This window comes from Gymnodraco acuticeps, unplaced genomic scaffold, assembly GCF_902827175.1.
Source record: "Gymnodraco acuticeps unplaced genomic scaffold, fGymAcu1.1, whole genome shotgun sequence".
NCBI lineage: Eukaryota > Metazoa > Chordata > Actinopteri > Perciformes > Bathydraconidae > Gymnodraco > Gymnodraco acuticeps.
Window position 1 is genome coordinate 5158 of NW_022989861.1, and position 19891 is coordinate 25048.

General features: G+C 42.1%; 1 protein-coding gene across 1 annotated transcript; it reads left to right on the forward strand.

Annotated features, from left to right (window-relative positions):
• Positions 1-895: 895 nt before the first annotated feature.
• Positions 896-19436, forward strand: LOC117563081 (histone H3.v1-like). Its single transcript, XM_034241245.1, has 3 exons — positions 896-937; positions 15118-15235; positions 17805-19436. The coding sequence occupies exons 2-3, from the start codon at positions 15178-15180 to the stop codon at positions 18017-18019; spliced, it is 273 nt and encodes a 90-aa protein (XP_034097136.1). The 5' UTR covers positions 896-937; positions 15118-15177; the 3' UTR covers positions 18020-19436.
• Positions 19437-19891: the final 455 nt, after the last annotated feature.

Here is a 19891-nt window from a genome sequence, read left to right on the forward strand (position 1 = left end):
ATGTGTTTGACAAGAACGTGACTGACACGATAAGATGCTATGGTAGCAGCCTTGCTCTTGTTGTTGGGCCCTGGTGAAAATGGACTGCTGTGCATTTAACTGTCCTTTCAGGCCCCTCCCCTTTTGGAGCGTAGGGCAGAATTAGGAGGGAATTCCGTCTGGTAGCGTTTGTGCACTGTTTTGAAATGCCGCTCCTAAATTACCCTTCTTCGATAAAGCCACGCTCGCATTGCAGATGAGACAGATGGACTTTGAATTGGAATAGATACAAAAATAATCATCCTCCCACTCGGAGTGAGAATTATATATGTTTTGCTTCTGCCATAATTGCGGTCTTGTGTGTGTGCGGCCTGTCACTCCTGTGTTGACACCGTCTATGGTTGACACGGACAACGTTAGCGAACTAGTGCAGTGCACACTGCCCACTGCTCACCAGCCACGCCCCGACACATGGGGTCACGCCGGCCAATCACAAAGCTTTGATGCGTTCAAGTGCATTATTCTGGCACAGGAAGATTATGTTACAGGACATTAACGATAAAACAGAATATTGTTGTTCTATTTTTAGACACATCTCGCGATCGACTGGGAATCTCCCCGCGATCGACCGGTCGATCGCGATCGACTGGTTGGGCACCCCTGCACTACACTATATATTATCCAGGGGGCGGTATTGCGCCTAAAAGCTGTTTTCCTGCCGCCCTTAAACAACAAATGAAGAACAAGAAGAAACACAACAACAAAACGAACAAAATACAAGAAGAAGAAAAGTTAGTATGGCGATTTCAGATAACACACAGGAGCTAGAACCCACCTGCTTCTTTTAAATCAGCGGTGTGGGAACATTTCGGGTTCCCTGTGGACTACAATAACGATTAAGTGTGCGAGTGGTGGATCGGACGAGGACGGTGTGTCGGTGTTGTTCTACAGTGGTGCGGTATGCTAATGGTAACCAGTGATGTACCTGAACGCGTTCAATGAACGATCGTTCATGAACGCGTTCATATTTTGGGCGAACGTGAACTGAACGTACTGTATTTCCGCTAGATGAACGTAATTGAGAACGCGTTCATTCTCAGCGCTGTATAACGGCGTTCAAAAGTGCGTTCATTCTCAGCACTGTATTATAACGGCGTTCAAAAGTGTGCCAGATTTCATATGCCTTTCAGCCGAAAACCCAGTTAAAACACACCGTAAACAGGCTTCAAAATAATGCGGAAAACCACCCAATCTGGCAACAGCAAGCTGCCTGTGACGCGTACGCGCCTGTCACCCCTGGCTGTCGCACTAAAATATACGTCATCAGCAGTGCTTGAATTGGAATGAAAAAGGTGCCAGTACTCTAAAATCAGCAACTTTTTCAAGTCAATTTTATATATACAGCCCACAAACAAGAATTTGGCTACTATAATGCTGGTGGGTTTGTCTCTTTACTACTGTATATTTTAGAAAGGTTCACTGTACTTAACATTTTTTATGATAGGCAGCGGATATGGCTAAAGCTCAGTAAGGTCAATATTAACTGAAAATATAGCAATCAAAGTCTAGATCTTCTGCTGAAGACACATGAAGCAGAGACCTTTCAGGTGAGAGCCCCTCTGGTGGTGTTCAACATTAATGACAAGGAAACAAAGCTCTGGTCAGAAGCATTTTTTATAAAAAGCTTTAACAAAATTAAGTATTTCTGTACATTTTGAATGCAATCTAACTTTCCAACTCAGAAAACGAAAAAGTGCCAAAAGTCTTCTCACATGGCTGAGCTGCTTTGCAATATACTTCACCACTGAAGAATACAAATATGTATAAAGTAAACTATGATGCAATCTAACTTTCCAACTCAGAAAAATGATAAAGAGCATGAACAAAGAACATGTAAAAACAAATGCAAAATTTGCACAATCTAAAATGAGAAACTGTAACTGCAAGTAACAAAGTCTGAGCCATGGTAAAGAGTTACATTGAACACCAAGCTGATCAGATAACTCCCTGGTTGATCTGAAGTCCTTCTATCTCCAGGATCTGTACAAATCGGCACATTATGCCAAAAGTCTTCTCACTGGGTGAGCTGCTTTGCAATATACTTCACATTGTTAGAAAAGGCTCCAGAAGGCCTTGGGGACATCAGTATCAGGGGCTGGAGCTGGACAGGTTCTTTCATCAGCACTTCTCCTTCCCTTTGCCAGCCAGGACCTCACATACTGTTCCGGATTGAACTGTCCTAGTGATGGTCCATTACATTTAATGAAAACCAGGCTGGACAGTCGGCTGACAGAGAGAGCATTCCTTTTTGCAGTAAGGATATCGTTCATGCAGCTGAATGCCCGCTCACACTCACTAGTGGAGACAGCGATGGTTCGGACTGCTTTCAGTAGAGGCTCCATGGCAGCAGGTGTACGGGATGCCCTGGTTTCCTTGTATTCGCGAAAGCCCTGAACAGTCTCTCTTCTGTCCACTTTCAGCACTTCGCACAAACGTAGCACCTCTACGTCCCCATACTGTACGTCTAACTCCTCTTCAGGCCAACTTCCAGGATGGATAACTTTCATGTCCTGGATTAGCTGATTGTCCCGGGCCTCCCGGCCATGTAATGGGATTTCTCTTGTGCTGACATGAGAGGAGGTTGTGGAAGTCATTCTGTGTCTCAGATTCTCTACCATACTGCGGAAAAACTGACCTGCATGAATCTGTACAAGCCTGCCATTCTCACGCAGGGCAAACACCCTTGAAGGACTTCTCAGCTAGAGCTGTATGAACTGTAGTCATGTGTGGGCCAGGCATGGTGACCATGGATTCAAAAACTCGTATTTCTCGAGTTAAGAGCCTATCTGCTGTAGGCAGTGTCATCTCTCTTTTTTGGAGTTGCCGAGAGAGGTCGCTGAGCTCTGTGAGCGCATCGTACATCAGTCCCAGATTGCTGACAAACGTTGCAGATGTGAGCACATCATCCAGGCCCTTGTACTTTGCTCTGTCTCTGGAATCCCTGCTCGTGTCGTTTGCAGCATTTGTGAAGTGATCATGAAGCACTCGGTAGTTTTCCCAGACTGCTCTGACGCTCCTTTCACTTGAAGCCACCCAGCGGATGGACAAAACACGCCCTATCACCAGGAGACGCTGTCCGACTGCTTGCGCACACTGCGCTAACTGCCTCTGATTTTTGGGGGAGGCATGGAACAAGGAATAGAGTTTGTCAAAAAAGATCTGGAAATGATTGAGCCCTGAGACCTCCTTGACCACATCCCCAACTGCCAGCTCTAGACGATGATTGGAGCAGTGCCACACAAACAGGCTTGGGAATTTACTACACAACTGGGTAGCAACGCCTGTTCTCTTCCCTAGCATGACTGAAGCCCCATCACATGCAAAATAAACGAAACACTGACCTAAAAAGTCCTCGTTAAAATCTCTTCCAAGACACTCCATTAACGCCTTTGTGATGTCATCAGCCGTTGTTCCATCCAACTCGATCAGCTCCCAAAAAAACGTTTCGGGCTCAGCATCAGCTAATGCTGAGCGTAGACACACAACAAGCACCGTTTTACCACTAATAGTGGTAGATTCATCGACCAAAACACAGAGTTTTCTTTGGTTTTCTGTAATGTCTTTTGCCATTTTTTTCTTCAGCTCATGAGCTATGTGGTCGATGATTTCGCCACAGGTTTTATTGGAGTGCAAAACCCTGCCCACGTTCAGCCCATTCAGTTTCTGTACATTCAAATCAATTGGCATGTCTGTGAATGGCCGGCTATGTTTGCCAATTTTATATGCCGTTCGAAAAACTCTGATAGTGGTGTCTAATTCAGATTTATGCATAGACTGCACTTGATGTTGAATAGTTTCACGTGAAGCAGATGTAAGGATGTCAGCAGCTTTTACATGGGCTTGTGATTCTTTATGTTCTTTGATTTTTTTTCTCAGGCTAGCTTGTTGTTTGCCCTTGTCAACACCGAAATGAGACACTGCACACTCACCCCATTCAGTTGACAGTTTCAGTCCTTGTCCAGTGTGTATTCCCAAAGATTTGACATCTCTGCATATCCGACATCCTAGCTTCTTATCTTTAAGAAGGAGCCATGCATTGGTCTTGCAAAAATATTGCACCTGGTCCGTTGTCCAGCAGTCAGGTGCATCGCTTTGCCCGGTGTTGGTGGTGGCAGTTGCGCCAGCAGCAGCTAACTTTAGAGGCTCTGGAGGAGGCGGCGGAGCTAGTGCTAATGCTAATGCACTAGAACTTGGAGCAGGAGGATCAACCAAAGAAAGCTCCCCATCAGACACAATTTCCAACACAGGCACAGCATTCTCTGTATTTGAAGTTTCTTCCGGCGACAACCGCTGTCTTTTTTGCACTTTTATTAATCCACGCTAACATTTTAGAAATGCTAATTTGTGACGTGACTTGCTTTCCTTCTCTCGGGGGCGTGCCTGCTCTGTTCTATCACTCTACATAGCCACCCACTGGGTGGGAGTTGCACTGCATAAACACAACACACGTGCATCTAGGTATGTACATTGTAAAGCATTAAAACATGGTTTTACTAACAGTTTTCAGTATGTTGTTACTTCGGCATTATTATTATTATTATTTTGAAACGTGTATTACTATTAAATCACGGTCAAATAGGTTAATTTTGACATAGTCGTTTCCACCACAGTATTTACATGGAGAATATAAGCCCCGCCCCCTCTCCAGCACGTTCTGTTTGAATGACAGGAGTAAACAGCTGACAGCCGCTGTGAAACTCCAGCGGTTAGAGCGATGAGAATGTCCGTTCGGCACCTCATGACGCATCTACTGAGTACCGGGCGGCTGTATATATATATATGGATGTATAATAAGAACGGCGGGAGAGTGTTGAGTACTGGCACGGTGCATGAGTACCGGAGTACCGCCAGCATGCCGGTACTGAGCAAGAAGTGCCGGTACTCCATGGGTCAGAACCAGAAGTGCCGGTACTGCGTACCGGTGAGTACCGGCCCAATTCCAGCACTGGTCATCAGACTCCTCACAACAAACAATGTGGAACCGCGGAACCGGCGAGCATTGAATGAATGAATGAATTAGTATGGACGAAGTCGAGAGCAGCTGCAGCAGCACTCGCTCAGAGTCAGACTCTACGGCGTCGGCGTATGAGCATTTAAAAGAGTTTTACGTTAAAGTCAGTACTGACTCAGACGGAAAAAATCTAACGTTTGCCTGTAAACTGTGTCCGCCCGGTTTGAAAAAACAAGTCCGTACATCGACGACGTCGACAGCAAACCTTAAACGGCACATTGAGAATAAGCACACGACTAGCCTTTCAAGGTATGTGCGAGTGGCGAATAAAGCTAGAGAGAGCCAAAATAGATCCTCTACCACCCAAAACCCATTAACATTGTACAGGAGCGGCCCTGTTTTCACTGTCTCCCAGCCGCAGCTAGACAACCCGGTTTTGCAGTACATCACTGGAGACCTGCAGCCTTTGAGTAAAGTGGAAAGGCCAGCTTTCATAAACCTAATATTGCACCCAAGTTATAGAACTTTTTGTTCTTTGGGCAAACAAGTCAGAAAAAAAAAAGAATGCGACTGACTTAATGAAAAGAGAATTAATGTTTAAATGTTTTGCACTTTGAATATTGAACTTTGAGGTAAAACCTTAGTTTCATACCTCAGCCTGGTTCCTACCTCGTGTTGTGTTAGTACAGAGTTATGTCGGCACATGTTTATATGTTATATGTTTGCACAATGACTACTTTCACTTTTGGTAATTTAAGTATATTTAGATTATTATACTTAATAAAGATCATTCAAGCAGCACGTTTTTCCTCATGTTTTTGAAAATATACTGTAGAGATGAAAGCTGCAGCTGCAGCTGCTACTAGTGTGGACTGAATGGGCAAAGTGTTACGGCCCGTCCACACAGCAGCTTTTGGCGATTTGTCCACCGCTTCCAGCGCATCTCGGCCCATTGACTTTGAATGGGGATGACGTCACTTTCCCTCGCTTGTCGCCGAACTGCATTGTGGGGGGGCGAGGCGAAGATTTCCAGGATTTCCAGGATGTTCAGGATTCCAAAGTTGAACAATGTTCAACTTTTGAGGCTGAGCTGGAAGCGACAGCCAATCAGATCCGTTTATGCAAATCTGACAGTAGAAGCTCTAGCCAATCAAACCGCGTGTAAGCAGGGAGAGCCAGACCGCAGTTCATTTCCTCATATTCCAAACGAGAAATTACGGTAGCAAATCACCCGGTTCTTTACGACCAGACTATTTACCGGGATACAAACCGGAGGAACCAGGCATGGAGGGAGGTGCCAGAGACAGTGGATTAAACTGGTAGGTTTTCGCCTGTTTGGGGAGTTTATATATATATATATTGCTCGCATAAAATCCCCGGTTTTTTTTGCTTTGTATGTCGGGGGCGGGAGATTCATGTGATTGGTTGTTGGTCGTGTTGCTCGCAAAAAATCCCCAAGCTGTCAGACACGCCCAGCTCCAAGATTTTCAAGATTTGTTCAAAGCTGCTGTGTGGACGGGCCGTTATGGAAATGCCAGTATTCTGATTGTTGTCTGTGGTTCTATATGGGTTGTGGCAATCATTTTGACAAATAATAGCTTGCAGCAACGTATTGAAAAAATAACTATAAACTATAAATTAGATCATTTTTGAAACCATGAACTTTAGTTCAACATTTTTAATTATGAACTATGAACTGAACTAGTTCATTTTAAAATGTGTGAACTGTGAACTGAACTAGTTCATGTAGAAAGTGAACTTTCCCAACACTGATGGTAACACACGCCAAACATGCTAAATCATATCAGAAGGCATCATCCAGATTTGCCAATCACCAGAGCCCAAAGACAACAGCAGTTCAACAGCTGATCCCCGCTGTTTTTAAGAAGCCAATAGACATGAGAGCCGAGAGACCAAAATAAATAACGGAAGCTTTTGGCATATGTTTTTCAACGACTTTGCGCTCTTGAAACACTTTCTTATTATTTATGATGTCATATTTTCAAGACATTCTTTTTAGCTTTACAGCTTGATGAAACCTTTTTGTTTGACATCAGCCATTATAGATAATATGGCCATCTGAGTGTACTGTGTATGGTTTGTTTTTAACTGTTTAATACAGTTAATTATTCAAAATGTCAGAGTTCTTTATTTTTAAACTGAAACTTGCACTACTGTTCAAACATAAATAACAACAAACCTGGAATTATGCATTTGGGACTTTTTTTTGCTTTTTCTTGTTGTACCGAACCATACCGAACCGTGACCTCCAAACCGAGGTACGAACCGAACCGTGACTTCTGTGAACCGTTACACCCCTACAACCCACTCATTGATGCTTTAAATACTCTACCTGTACAGCATCTATCTTGTAGTCCAATACTAACCGCACAATATTTACTGACACTGAGCGGTGAACATATAACACTGTGCAGACGGGCAACATTCTACTGCAGTAGAATTCACTATTTGATATAACGCTAACATTCCTGACAATAGACCTCAATAGTCATCTCTTATGGTGAACATGCCTTTTTAATAACATTTTTGAATGGAACATTCATAACTTAAATATATAAAATAAAGTGAACATTAAAACCAATATTATCATTTATAAAATGCTATAACAAAAAAAAATATATACATACCAACTACAAAATAAGCGGGTATTAAAGTGTAAACGGACAACAACACGGAAATGAAAAGGCCTGATGGTGGTGCTAAATCAGAGCCTATCACCTGTTCTCAGTCTTTTTCTCATCATGCATCTGGTATGTAGTGATCCAATATCGTTACCATAGCCTTGCCCTTTAACAGTTATTACGAGCCCTTGCTCAGCCTTACTCACCAAGAGCCCAGCGCCTAGCCTTCTTACAGGCAAAGTCACTGATCAAGTCCTTGAAGTTCAGCTTTCTAGCCAACTGGCTTTCAATGGACAGCATGGCAAGACTGCAAAGCCTTATGGGGGGACAGGGCTGCGGAGCCTAAAGATGGATCTGTTGGTCCTGGCACCAGGGGGAGGGACAACTGATTTAGTATGAATAGCTGCTAAAAATGTACCTGCATTTGTTAAATGTCAGCTAAAATACGAGTGAAATGAAAAACCTCTGAATTTTCTGTGAAGATATTAACAGTAGCCTACTTAATGTCAGCAAAACATTACAATTATTATTTACAATGGACTAAGCTTAGCTAACAAACTAATTTCCACCACTCATGGACCACACCCACCTTTTCTTTTGAAAGACTGGGTGACATACTGTCGCCCTTTAGTCCCTCTCTCTTGTCTTTCTCTCCTTTCTTTTCTTTCTTGAAAGCCTGACTTTGTTAGTCGTTGAGACATCGTACACACGTAAGTACTAGCATCCCTGCTCACATGCTCTCACTCTGCTAGAAAGGGCCCCGCACAGCGTTTGGAGGCAGGACCAAACCATTACATGTAAATAGAGGGGGGTGTTCGATGCTTTGGATAATTAACTTTTGGAAGAAAATAAGTTAAATGAATCGTAAAATTTAGTGAGTACATTATCAATATGACGTTATTTTAATGTTAATTATTGATGATTGATGAAAGGTTACTTACATTTCTTAATGTTCTAAAAATATTTGGGGCCCCTGTCAGTCACGGGCCCTTAGAATCGTCCTAACTTTTCACCCCCTTACGGCGCCCCTGGTCCGACCTCTTTCTCCTTTACATAATGACTTTAAGTAAATGATTTCCACTTAGCCGCTGCCAAGCCGCTGCCCTGCTGCCACAATGGAGATTGATTGGTGTGTATGTGTGCAAGTGTGTGTCTTAGCACAACTCCATTCTCTTGTAATCTCTACTAATTGTTCTTTTATCCTCTCAAGGTCCTTTCTTACATCCCCCTCTTCATACTGATCCACAGTAACGTACACCTATAAAGACATTTAGTACATCCAGCGGCTTTGATTAGATTTGTTAATCAGGTAGTTCTAATAATGAAAGCATGTTCGAGGAGATTATTGCGTCGCCACAATTCCTTACTCCATACTAATTGTACGTATAGAATATTGTTATTGCAGTAAGTATAACTAACAGGTAATTAGGTAAAGTACAAGTGACGTCAATCAAACTTCAAAATTCACAAAGAAAAAGATTGATATTTTATAACAATGGTCGGTAATTGTGTGTTACAAAGTTATAAGTGACAAAATATAGTACACTCAAAACTTTCATTATGAAAATTAATCTTTTAGTTTCGAGTGAATTGCTGATGGACATTATTGTCCCACAATGAATGTGAGCATTAACGACTTGTTTTAGCACTTTACATGGGGTTACTTAGTTTTTACTTCATGACTGATTTATATGTTTAACGAAAGAAATTGAACAAGGATATATTTAAAAATGATAATTAATAAGGTGGTCATCTGTGAATGCTTGTGAGACAAATAAATAAAATGGAATAATGCAGTTTTTAAAACAAAAAAAGCTTTCTCTTCGCAAAGTTTAATTGTCAGTGACATTCTTAAGTGTGGGCTGATCGATGTTTAAAAGCACATGTATTGTATCATGTCCTTTAAGTATGTTGATTTCTTGAATACAGACTATAATAGCAGATACTATACGTGTATTTAGTATGGAATTGGGCCATGAAAAACAGTTCCAGATGGTTGTCAGACCTCAAGGATACTTTGTGAGAACAGAAAGGAGTTTTTTTACTCTTTTTGAGTAAATATGTCACTTTGCCAGTGTGAAAACATCCCCAAAACCATTGAGTTGTGCGTAGTACATAATTAGGACACAGCTACAGACAGACCTCATACTGTCACTGCACATATTTATAAATGACCTTGTAGACAGTCTTATAAACTGATCACTGTGTGGACCCGCTCACTTTCTTGCAGAGCATCAATCTATGATAACAAAAACACTGGTTAATTATAAGCTTGTTTTAAATTAACTCAGCTACTTCATTGTTCGCCTAAACAATTACAACCCTGAGTGAAATACCAGTGCAATATCATTGCTTTGTATGGCCCGCCGGGCGGCAAAGTGCCGGGCCTAACAGCACCCATGGGAACATGCACAATTACCTGCTATCTCATTATTGTGTTAATAACCATACCAGCACGTACAGGCGTCAGAAAAGTGAGTTTAATAACATTAGCGGTGTATCAGGAATCCACGTGGCTTTTTATGTATGCCTGAGATTCTATCGTACAAAGAGAGTCATTTCTATTGTTTTTATCACCACCTGGTGCAAAATAATATCTTCTGAAAGGTTGGCTAAAGGGTTTGTGTACCAAAGGATGTTTTCAAAGGTGTCATTCTTCACAGCCAGCTTTTGTCTTCCATCCTGTGTTTGTATTGACTCTACGAATGCTGACTGGAGGCTGTAAAGTATAGAATCAATCAGCTACACAAACACGGGGCTCTTATCTGGCAAAGAAGATCCTAACCTTGACAAACAAACAGCCCAGTCAATCTATACGTTGACTGTGTAGCTTATTGATATAGGAGCGCAGGGATCCCAGCATCACATAGACCTGTGTCAGTGATTGTTTATTCAATCTCAAGTGCCTCAAAACAAAAACATGATGTTTTCTTGAAGTCGTTTGTCCTGTGGGCTGTTTTGCCTTCAAGTCTTGCTTAAGTCCTTAATTGCATCAGGGAAGATGTAAGCCTCAGGCTGTACATTTCATTTTGGAAGTTACATCACCCCAGAAGGAGTGCTATTCCAGGACAGAGACCATAGACACGACATGCCAGTGATTGTTGTGACACATCAAAGCTGCAGGGAGTTGATGTTTTCTACCTGAAGCTATGAGTCACATTAGACTATGTTTGTCTGTGCATAATACTTATCGCTTGATAAGTGTGAAGAAACTATGACACAATGTCTGCAAAGAGGCCTGTTCTAATTAAGGTTATCTGAATGCTCTGCTCCTCCAACACCACCATCTTGCCTCCAATCAGGCCCGGTTCCAGAACAAAATGACTCGGGGTGCATCTGAGATTAGAGAGGGTGCAGTGGTAAAGTGCTATTTTTATAAGTGGGGGGTGGACCTAACACCCTCTAGGGGGGTCTTCACCTCCTCTAGGGGGTCCGGGCCTGGGGCATGCTCCCCCGGGAAGATTTTTTTTTTAAATATTGAAGTTAAAAGAATAGAATAGAATAGTTTAATGTCATTATACATGTACAATGAGATAAATGCTTCTCCCTTTCAAGGGTGCCATCAAAAACAAAACATCACAACATAAGACAACAAAATACACGCAGCATACATACTTAGGAATAAGGGATAAAGGAATAAAGAATAAAGTGCAGTAATTATTTCCAGGAGTATAAAAATAAAATCTGTAATGTAATAAATAATAATAATAGTGTGTATTTATAATATAATAATAGTAATAATGATATGTATGTATATGTACAGAGTCACATTGATTCATTGATGTCAGGTGTTAAGAGCAATGATGGCTCTTGGGAAAAAACTGTCTTTGAGCATCAATCTGGTGCACTTTGAGAGCAAAATGAAGAGATCTATGGATCTATGTGCTCTTTGCTTGATTCATGACTTCCCAGTCCCTTATCATGTAGCCTATAAGAACATGGTGCCAGTTGTTGTAGCCAGTTGTGGTGAAGGCATCTGACTTACTTGAACCGAAATGTCTACATGCAGAAGATGGCATCTTTTTTACATGAATATTCCAGCCAATCTCTGTTTTGAAACCATGAGCTGTAAAATGAGCGCCCACTGTACAGGCGAGTTGGGTAGCCTACTTTTTTAAATATACCTGGGCAGGCTCTGTTTTGCCGAGGTCCTCTGGTACTTGCCGGCTGCCGAGGGGTGGCGGCGTTTGGGGCAACGAAGACAGCTGCGGCTGCTCCGCCTCTGTGGGCGAGGCGGGCAAAGCCGGCGAGTCGGCAGGAGGACTGACCACGACAGTGGCCGCGGGTAACACAATGTCCCCATGATCTGAACTGTTATTACTAGGGCTGTCAGTCGATTAAAATATTTAATCGCATGATTGTCCATAGTTAATCGCGATTAATCGCAAATTAATCGCACATTTTTTATCTGTTCTAAATGTACCCTGTAGGAATATTTTTCAAGTTTGTAATACTCTTATCAACATATGAGTGGACAAATATGCTTTATGCTAATGTTTATTATCATTTGAACAATGACAAATATTCTCATGAATATTAAACACAACAACCTGTGTGTGTGTGTGTGTGTGTGTGTGTGTGTGTGTGTGTGTGTGTGTGTGTGTGTGTGTGTGTGTGTGTGTGTGTGTGATGGATCGTTGGAGCTATGTGCAACTCAAGGCATATGCTCGAACGGGAGCTGCCTGGACGCTGCAATCATGTTGCGCACTATCCGTGCTGAGTGTGCTGACTGTTCGTACAATGTCCCACTGTCTGGCTTCCTGCATAAAGTCAAGTGCTCGGCGCAGTTGTGGCGAAATGTCGCTCCTCTGTTTTCATTTAAACAGCTCCATATCCGTTAGTGCAGCTAGCTAGCACCAGATGCTAACAACAACAATGCACGTAAGGTCTCTCTCTCGCTCGCTCGGGCCACACATACACACACCCTCCCGGTCCTCCAGATGGCCAGTCGGTGCCTGCCGGTGAGCGTGGAAGTCTGGTCTGCCACAAGCGGGCGGCAGGAGCGGGGCTGTCAGCATCAGCTTGTAGATGGTATTTTAAACTCGATGCGCTCTGAAACTACGGGGCGGCCGAGGACAAAAAATACACATGCGTTAATCGCGTTCAAATAATTAGTGGCGTTAATTTTTTTTGCGTTAACGCGTTAACTTGACAGCCCTAGTTATTACCTGCAGTAGATACAGTGTTACTGCTGGTGATTAGGGCTGTTTTTTTAACCATTTTCTGATGTCCATCACTGACTGCTGTGTAAGCACCTTGCAGATGACGAACGCGCAGCGGCACAGGTCACGCGCACCTGACATAATAACGTAGGCCTACTTACCGTTTCAATTGACCAAATAAATGCAGCAATGTTATTTAACCACAATTTATTTTATTTCAACAAAATTATTATTATTATTACTACTATATATCTAATATTTTTCACTGTTTCTTTTTTTTTCACTTTTCATTTTTCAAATGAGGGTGCATAACGACTCAACTGAGGGTGCAATGCACCCTTATACACCCCCGTAGAACCGGGCCTGCCTCCAATACACACTCACAGCATCCTCAGTTGAAGTGCATACATTGCTGAATGTTGTGCAACTCCTACCTGTTAAATAGTGTACATTTTGACCTAGGGACTTTGACACATTTTGGCAGCGTCCTTTTTACTGCACAGCAGTCGTCCACTTCAGACTTGTGCCTGAACAGTGTCGAGGATTTAGTGTCAAATGAATGATGGAAAACCTCCTTGAACTACGACAAAAGGCTATGAGCACATACTCCTTTGTACCTATGCCCTCTCACTTGTAGAACAGCAATAACTCTAACTAAATATATATTCAGTATATCACAGACAATACATGACACAATAATGTTGTGTGAATAGGCAATAGCAATGCTCAGAAACATGGTTACAGCACATTGTTATAAGCAGGGCTGCACATAACTGGTGCGCAGGTGCGCATGCGCACCTCCGCCAAAAAAAGAGCACCGGGTCATTTGAAAAAAGGCGCATTTGCGCACCAACATTGAGAGAGAGAGAGAAGGGAGAAGAGAGGAGAGAGAAGGGAGAAGAGAGGAGAAAGGAGATAGAAGAGAGAGAGAGAGAGAAAGATATTTGCGAGTTGCATATTAACTGAGGGCCGGCCCGTAGCACTGGCGTTATAGATGTTCGCCTACAGTAGGGCGCCAGATCTGTGGAGGCGCTGCGCTGACAGCTCTGGGAGGGAAACAAAATGTTTTGACCGTTGGCGCTCATCCTAATTTTCGGCCTTGATGTAACAATATTCATAATTAAGTAAATGTAACACCCTTTTCACCCCGGTTACACGTTTCATTTGCTCTGTACGATGGGCGCTATAAGTGATGAAAATGGGGGATGTTGGCTTATCTGGCGCCCGCAACTCACAGCCAAAATGCGAGTGAGCGTGGGAGAGAGGGAGGGTTGTTAGGGCTGTTGTTATTAGAATCTGGTGCTAGCTAAGAAGAAGATGTTTCTACAATAATGTGGAGGAGAGTCCTCTCCAGTCAGACTGAGAGGCTGATACAGCTCAGTGAGGTAAAGGACTCTGAGTGTTTAGATAGTTCACTTTAGTCTAAGTTCAAACGGTTTGGTCACAATTTATGTAAACACACATTTCCAAGGCACTCCTTTATAATTATTGGGATAAACAGGTTTGAAATCATTCCAATGTATACTATAGGACAGTAACCAAAAATATCCTTTAAAACTGGAGAGATAAAAAAAAGATGCATAAATAAATAAATGTTAAGGTAAATATGAATGAACAACACAAATAAAATAAGTTTAATTTGTTATTGGCTATGGTAGGTTATTGGTTATGTTCACATATTTCTTTGATTACATCCACTTGTCTAAGATGACAACAGAGACTTTCGACCCAAACCCAGCTGTTGACTTGTGGATGCAAGCAACTAATCGCAGACTCAACCAGAGAGAAAGAAGTAGGCCTACATCATCAGCTACCATGTCTGACAGAGAGGAAGACAGTGAGGAGAACAGTCAGGAGGGTAGTGATGACAGCTTGTAGGATTACTGCTCGTGCTAATGTTGTCTTGTGTTCACCTCTGCATGTGTGTTCTGTGTTCACCTCTGCATGTGTGTTCTGTGTTCACCTCTGCATGTGTGTTCTGTGTTCACCTCTGCATGTGTGTTCAGTGCCGTGTGTCTGGCAAATAAAGTCAAGACCCCCTCAAAAGTTACGGTTTATTTCATTTTAAGGATGAGCACCAAGCAACATCTCCAGGTGCTCCTTTGAGAACCAGGGCAAAAAAGTTATGTGCACCCCTGGTTATAAGTGTCTTACACAACTGTCCAGTGTTCTTATTATACCTGTTTTAAAAAACCCATATTTCTCTTTTTTTGCTTTTTATTGTCAGATGATTGTGTTTATTCCTTTCTATTTCCATTACAGCTTCAATTGCTGATCTTCCCTCCCGTTCATTACCCATCATTTCATCAATTTTTCTTTCCAGGATGAGGGCAGTGAGGCTGCAGATCTGACAGAGCGCTGCGAGCTGATCAGTGACAGACTAATGACCTTGGAAGATGAATTGCAGACGGCCATACTGAACCGGGATCAGGCCTTCACCCATATCCTTTCACTGCTCTCTAAGCATACATACATCATATAAACTGACTGTTTTCTATCTGTTCGTGTTTCTGTCTCTGTTCATCCATCTTCAGGACCTAGTTTCCTTGAGGCTTTCCACCTCTCAAAAGTACACACCCGAACTTCCTCTAGGCTCACTGTTGTTCTGGGAATATAGCTTTTGAAAAAAATCAACCCGTCTTATCTGACATTATGGGTCCATTCAGGAAGGGGAATTGAAGATAAACTTGGATCAGAGGATTTTCTTTGACAGGTGGACATGCAAACCCGAAAATGAAATGGTAAAACTCAGAGCAAGGTTATTAAAGAGTGCTTGATGCGGGCTGCCAGTCACCAAGGGCTGAGATTAAAGTCGGCCGGCAGAGGCAGAGCCAGAACAGATAGAGGAATGTCACTCTAATGACTGTGCCCTCGTCATATCGTAATGTCCATGCTTCTGCTGACCCCCCCTCACTCTCCTCTCCTCTGCCTGCTCGCTTCCACTTGCTGGATCTGGTTCGGAGGAAATTACAATATCCATGATAATGACTCAAATGAAACTGTTGAGGCTGATTACAGGTCACAATACATAATTTCCCGCGCTAATTAGAAAGTTGATTGGAAATAGATTAGTGTGTTTTTCTCCCTCCGCGTTTCCCCTCTACACTGTGAGCTTATTAAGACGGATAGAAAAGGCAATATTTCAACACCAAGATGAAGATAATTTGCCATCTGACCTGTTTTTAATTTTCTGTCACGTCCTATTTCTCTCCTTTAATCACCGGCTGCCAGAAATACTTTCCTAATCTGATGATGTTTATTTCATTTTAGGATCTATAAAAGCTGTGCGTTATGCCGTGCGTACACCCTTCACTCTCTGTTGAAGTGTAGCCGGACTTTTTCACATCTGATTAGAGATTCCTGTCTCCTGCTGGGCTGTCAGGGGTCAGTGCAGGCTCCTGCACTGTTTGCATGATATCAGTGCATCCTGGCAGAGGGTGATAGACAGATTGGCCTGCTCCTCCCCACCTCTCGGTTGCAGTGTCCTTACATGCCATTCATCCCGGTCTTTTGTAGTCAATGTAAAAGCGTCACGGACACTAGAGGACACTGAAGACACAGCACAATATTGATGTTGGGTTGCAAAAACTGAACAGACACTGAACTCAGGATTATATTACTGTTGCCATAGTGACAGGAAGATCAAACCTCCAGTCTCTAAGGGTCTTAATTGAGTCCCCTCTCTCAATACAAGGAGGTAAATTGGACAACCCGCAGGGATTGGAATTGAAAAACAATAATATAGTGTGGTTAGTTTAATGATGGGATAGGTAAGGTAGGCAATATTCGGTAATTCTGACTAAAAACTAGACTGATGCACCTCCTCTTGGCTTTGTTTTCAGGCTTTACAAAATCTAGCTCATTAATTGGAGATTTGGCCAATCACAGGCCATTTCAGGGAGAGGGTGTCGATGGTGGCTACAAACTCAGATGAGTTTCTTCGGTATAAGCCTGATAGTCTAAAAGTAGCTATTTCAACATTTGCAACAACTGTTTACACTGCAAAGAAACCTGGAAAAAGGATTACAAACTTATCAAAACGAGAGGCTGAATATGTTGGAGAAGGGTTTCTGAGATTGAGAGCAACAATTTCTCTTAAAAGGAAAATAATTGTATAGAATTGTTATATAATGGCATCAGTCTCACAATCATAGAGATGATGTTTGAATGAAATGGCTGCTTCTACAGCTTACTTTATGAACTTTATGAAAGCCAGTGATCGTCTGGTGGGATGGGCTTAAGACAGAGAAGTGAGAGGAAGAGAAATGTATTTCAAAAATACTGTTTTCTTTTTTTTTCATTTCTGAAAACTGCCTAACTTGGGGTACCAATTGAAAAAGCGAAATGCTGGTTACTATAGGTTGTCTTGTCAGATTCAGCCTGAAAATGACTACACAATATTTAAAGATCTATAACGTGATTTTGAACTTTTGTCCCATTTGGACCATGTTGCTTTAAACGTGATGCGAACTGTCTTTTTTATGGTTGGTTAATTATGAATGAGAACAATCTGTGTCCATTCAGACAGTAAAATGAGCCATCAGGCCCCATCTGCCATCAAAGCCGTCCCTTTGATTTGCCACTTAAGATGGACACTCACACGATTAATCCGAGTTTCTAAGCAGGTTAAACAATCCCCTCAACTGATGACAGCCTCTATCCCGTTTCATCGATGGTTTATGAATAATTTAACTGGGCAGTCTGTTTGTTTGGTTCCCCACTCCGGCTCCCGGTTCCACAGACGAGATGAGCTCATGAATACTGAATTGGATGGGGTTAAATTGGCTATGACTTGATGATCTGTCCCAGTAATCCATTTGGTGGCCAAATTGGAGATTGATGACTTCATCACGTTATGTCTGTCCTCTGGTGTTACCATTAACCATCCTGGGCCACAAGTGTCACATTTGCCCCGAGATTTGTCTGCTGGCATGTTTTCTATTTACATGTTTTTATGTGACTCTTAGTTTGTGTCTGTAGCATCAGATTCTTCCTTAACTCGTGCCGCACAGTCGTTGGAAAAGGAGGTTCAGGAAGTAAAAGCCACTTTACAAACCATGCTTGAACAGCTCCAAGAGGAAGAGGAGGAGGAAGGGAATGAGTTACAAGATGACGACCTCATGGAAAACGGGACAGAGGAAGAAGAAGAAGAAGAAGTGGAAGAAGAAGAAGAAGAAGAGGAAGAAGATGAGGACCAATACTTCAGTGACAGCTGGGGCATATGAAATGAATGCTGTGTGTTTTATGACTACTCACAGACAGACCGGCTCTCCGAGAGTGTGACCTCAGCTTTGCAGAAGGAGTGACCCCGCATCCATTTACTGCCGAGCCTCACTCAGCTTCACAACCAGCCTCTGGTACTGCTGAAAGTTCCAGAACAAAGCCTTCAAAAGTCTGTAGTCTTTTATACATATAAAACAGGAAAAGCATGAAGGATTTTGATAAAAAATGCAAAATATAAGACACTTGAATGCCATTTGTTGCCTCAAAGCCAGGTAAAGAGTGCCTTAAGCCACGTGGCGATTTATTTTTTAATTAAGATGTTTTGAAGACAGGATCATGTCTTGCAGAGCTATAATGTGTCATTTTGTATTTTCAATGTTTACTATAAAAGCATTTCCCATTTTAGGTGATCATTTTGATTATTAAGGGTTTTTCCTTAACAATCCAATTGAGTCTTAAAAGTTAGAAATCATTAGCCAGCCTTAAAGCGTAACTTTTGATCATACACAAAAGGCTCAGTAATGTTAGTTACACAGCAAAAATTCAAATATAAGCCAAATAGGCACTATATGTTACGGAAAAGTTGCATCAACGAAACCTGTGTATTGATTTGAGCAAGGCTGTGGTGCATTTCTCATGTTTTTTTTGTTGTCCAAGTATGAATTTGTTATTGCTTCTTTCAAAAATGACATAGTCTTGCTTTCAAATTGTATCAAAATTCGATAAAAATACCAGAAGATACAAATGTTTTAAAATAGCCAACTCAAGCTGAAAAATGAGCAATCACTCACCAAAACCACCTATTTGCATTTGTTTAGGGTGGACAACCAAAACGTCTTTTACTGGTAACAGTCGTGCACATAAACTTAAATGTATGCTTCTTTTTTAGGTCAGCTAGGCACTGTGTGTTTTCCGTACGATTGGACTTCAGTTAAATGTAATTGTATCCATGAAATAACTCATTTGTGGTGCTACAGAATGTGAGCTAACTTGAACACTTTATTGTTTTTATCTTGTTGAAAATGCAATATTTAGATTTTTCTTCCACCCTGTCTTAAAGCACTGTATGCTTAAAAGGATGCTGTATTTCAAAATACAGTACAGTCACAATAGTGAAATTGTGACATATGCATGAAGGAAGTATTGAAGGATAACATATCAGTGGAAGTGCTTGCAACTGCCGTTTCTTTTCCTTAAATAATAGTTTTTCTGCCACTGACAAGTGTTTTTATTTACTTTATGTCAGCTCAGAAAAGGGTTATTCATTCCACTGGGTGGCAGTTTACTTTTGCAAGAAACATTTTCGTAATTCCACCCATAATCATGTTTTTTTAATTTACTGTGCAGCTTGCTGTATCATATTTTATATTTATTCCTGACTGCATCTCACTAATTAAAGCATGTACCATTCCAGACTAATGCTGTGTCCTGCTGTTTTCTTCTTGTATTGAGTTACAGCCCCTCTGCTCATTTCCCCTCATATAAAATCTGCGGGCATGCTGCCAGGCAAGTGGGGGCAGCAGTGACATGTAGAAGATATTAATACGGTAATAAAGGTCCTCTAGTGAGGTCTTTAGGGGATACATGGGCTTCTATTGTTATCTCGCCTCAGCAGCGCTGGTGTGGCTAATTGGGAGGCAGCCTCACAGAGGACATGGGGGGAAATAGGTTTATGGTGCTTTGTCTCCATCTAATTCACCCTGTATTTTTGGAGCAGGGCGATGTTGGGGAATCCTCAGGGGCGTGTCTGCAGTCCTGTGCTCTGGGCTGTAAACACAGCTGAGTGTGCAGGGTTTTTCCAGCAGCACAATGGGACTTTCTAACTGACAGCCAGGTAGCAGTTGTCAGGCCAGAAGTCTCCACATCTATCAGTC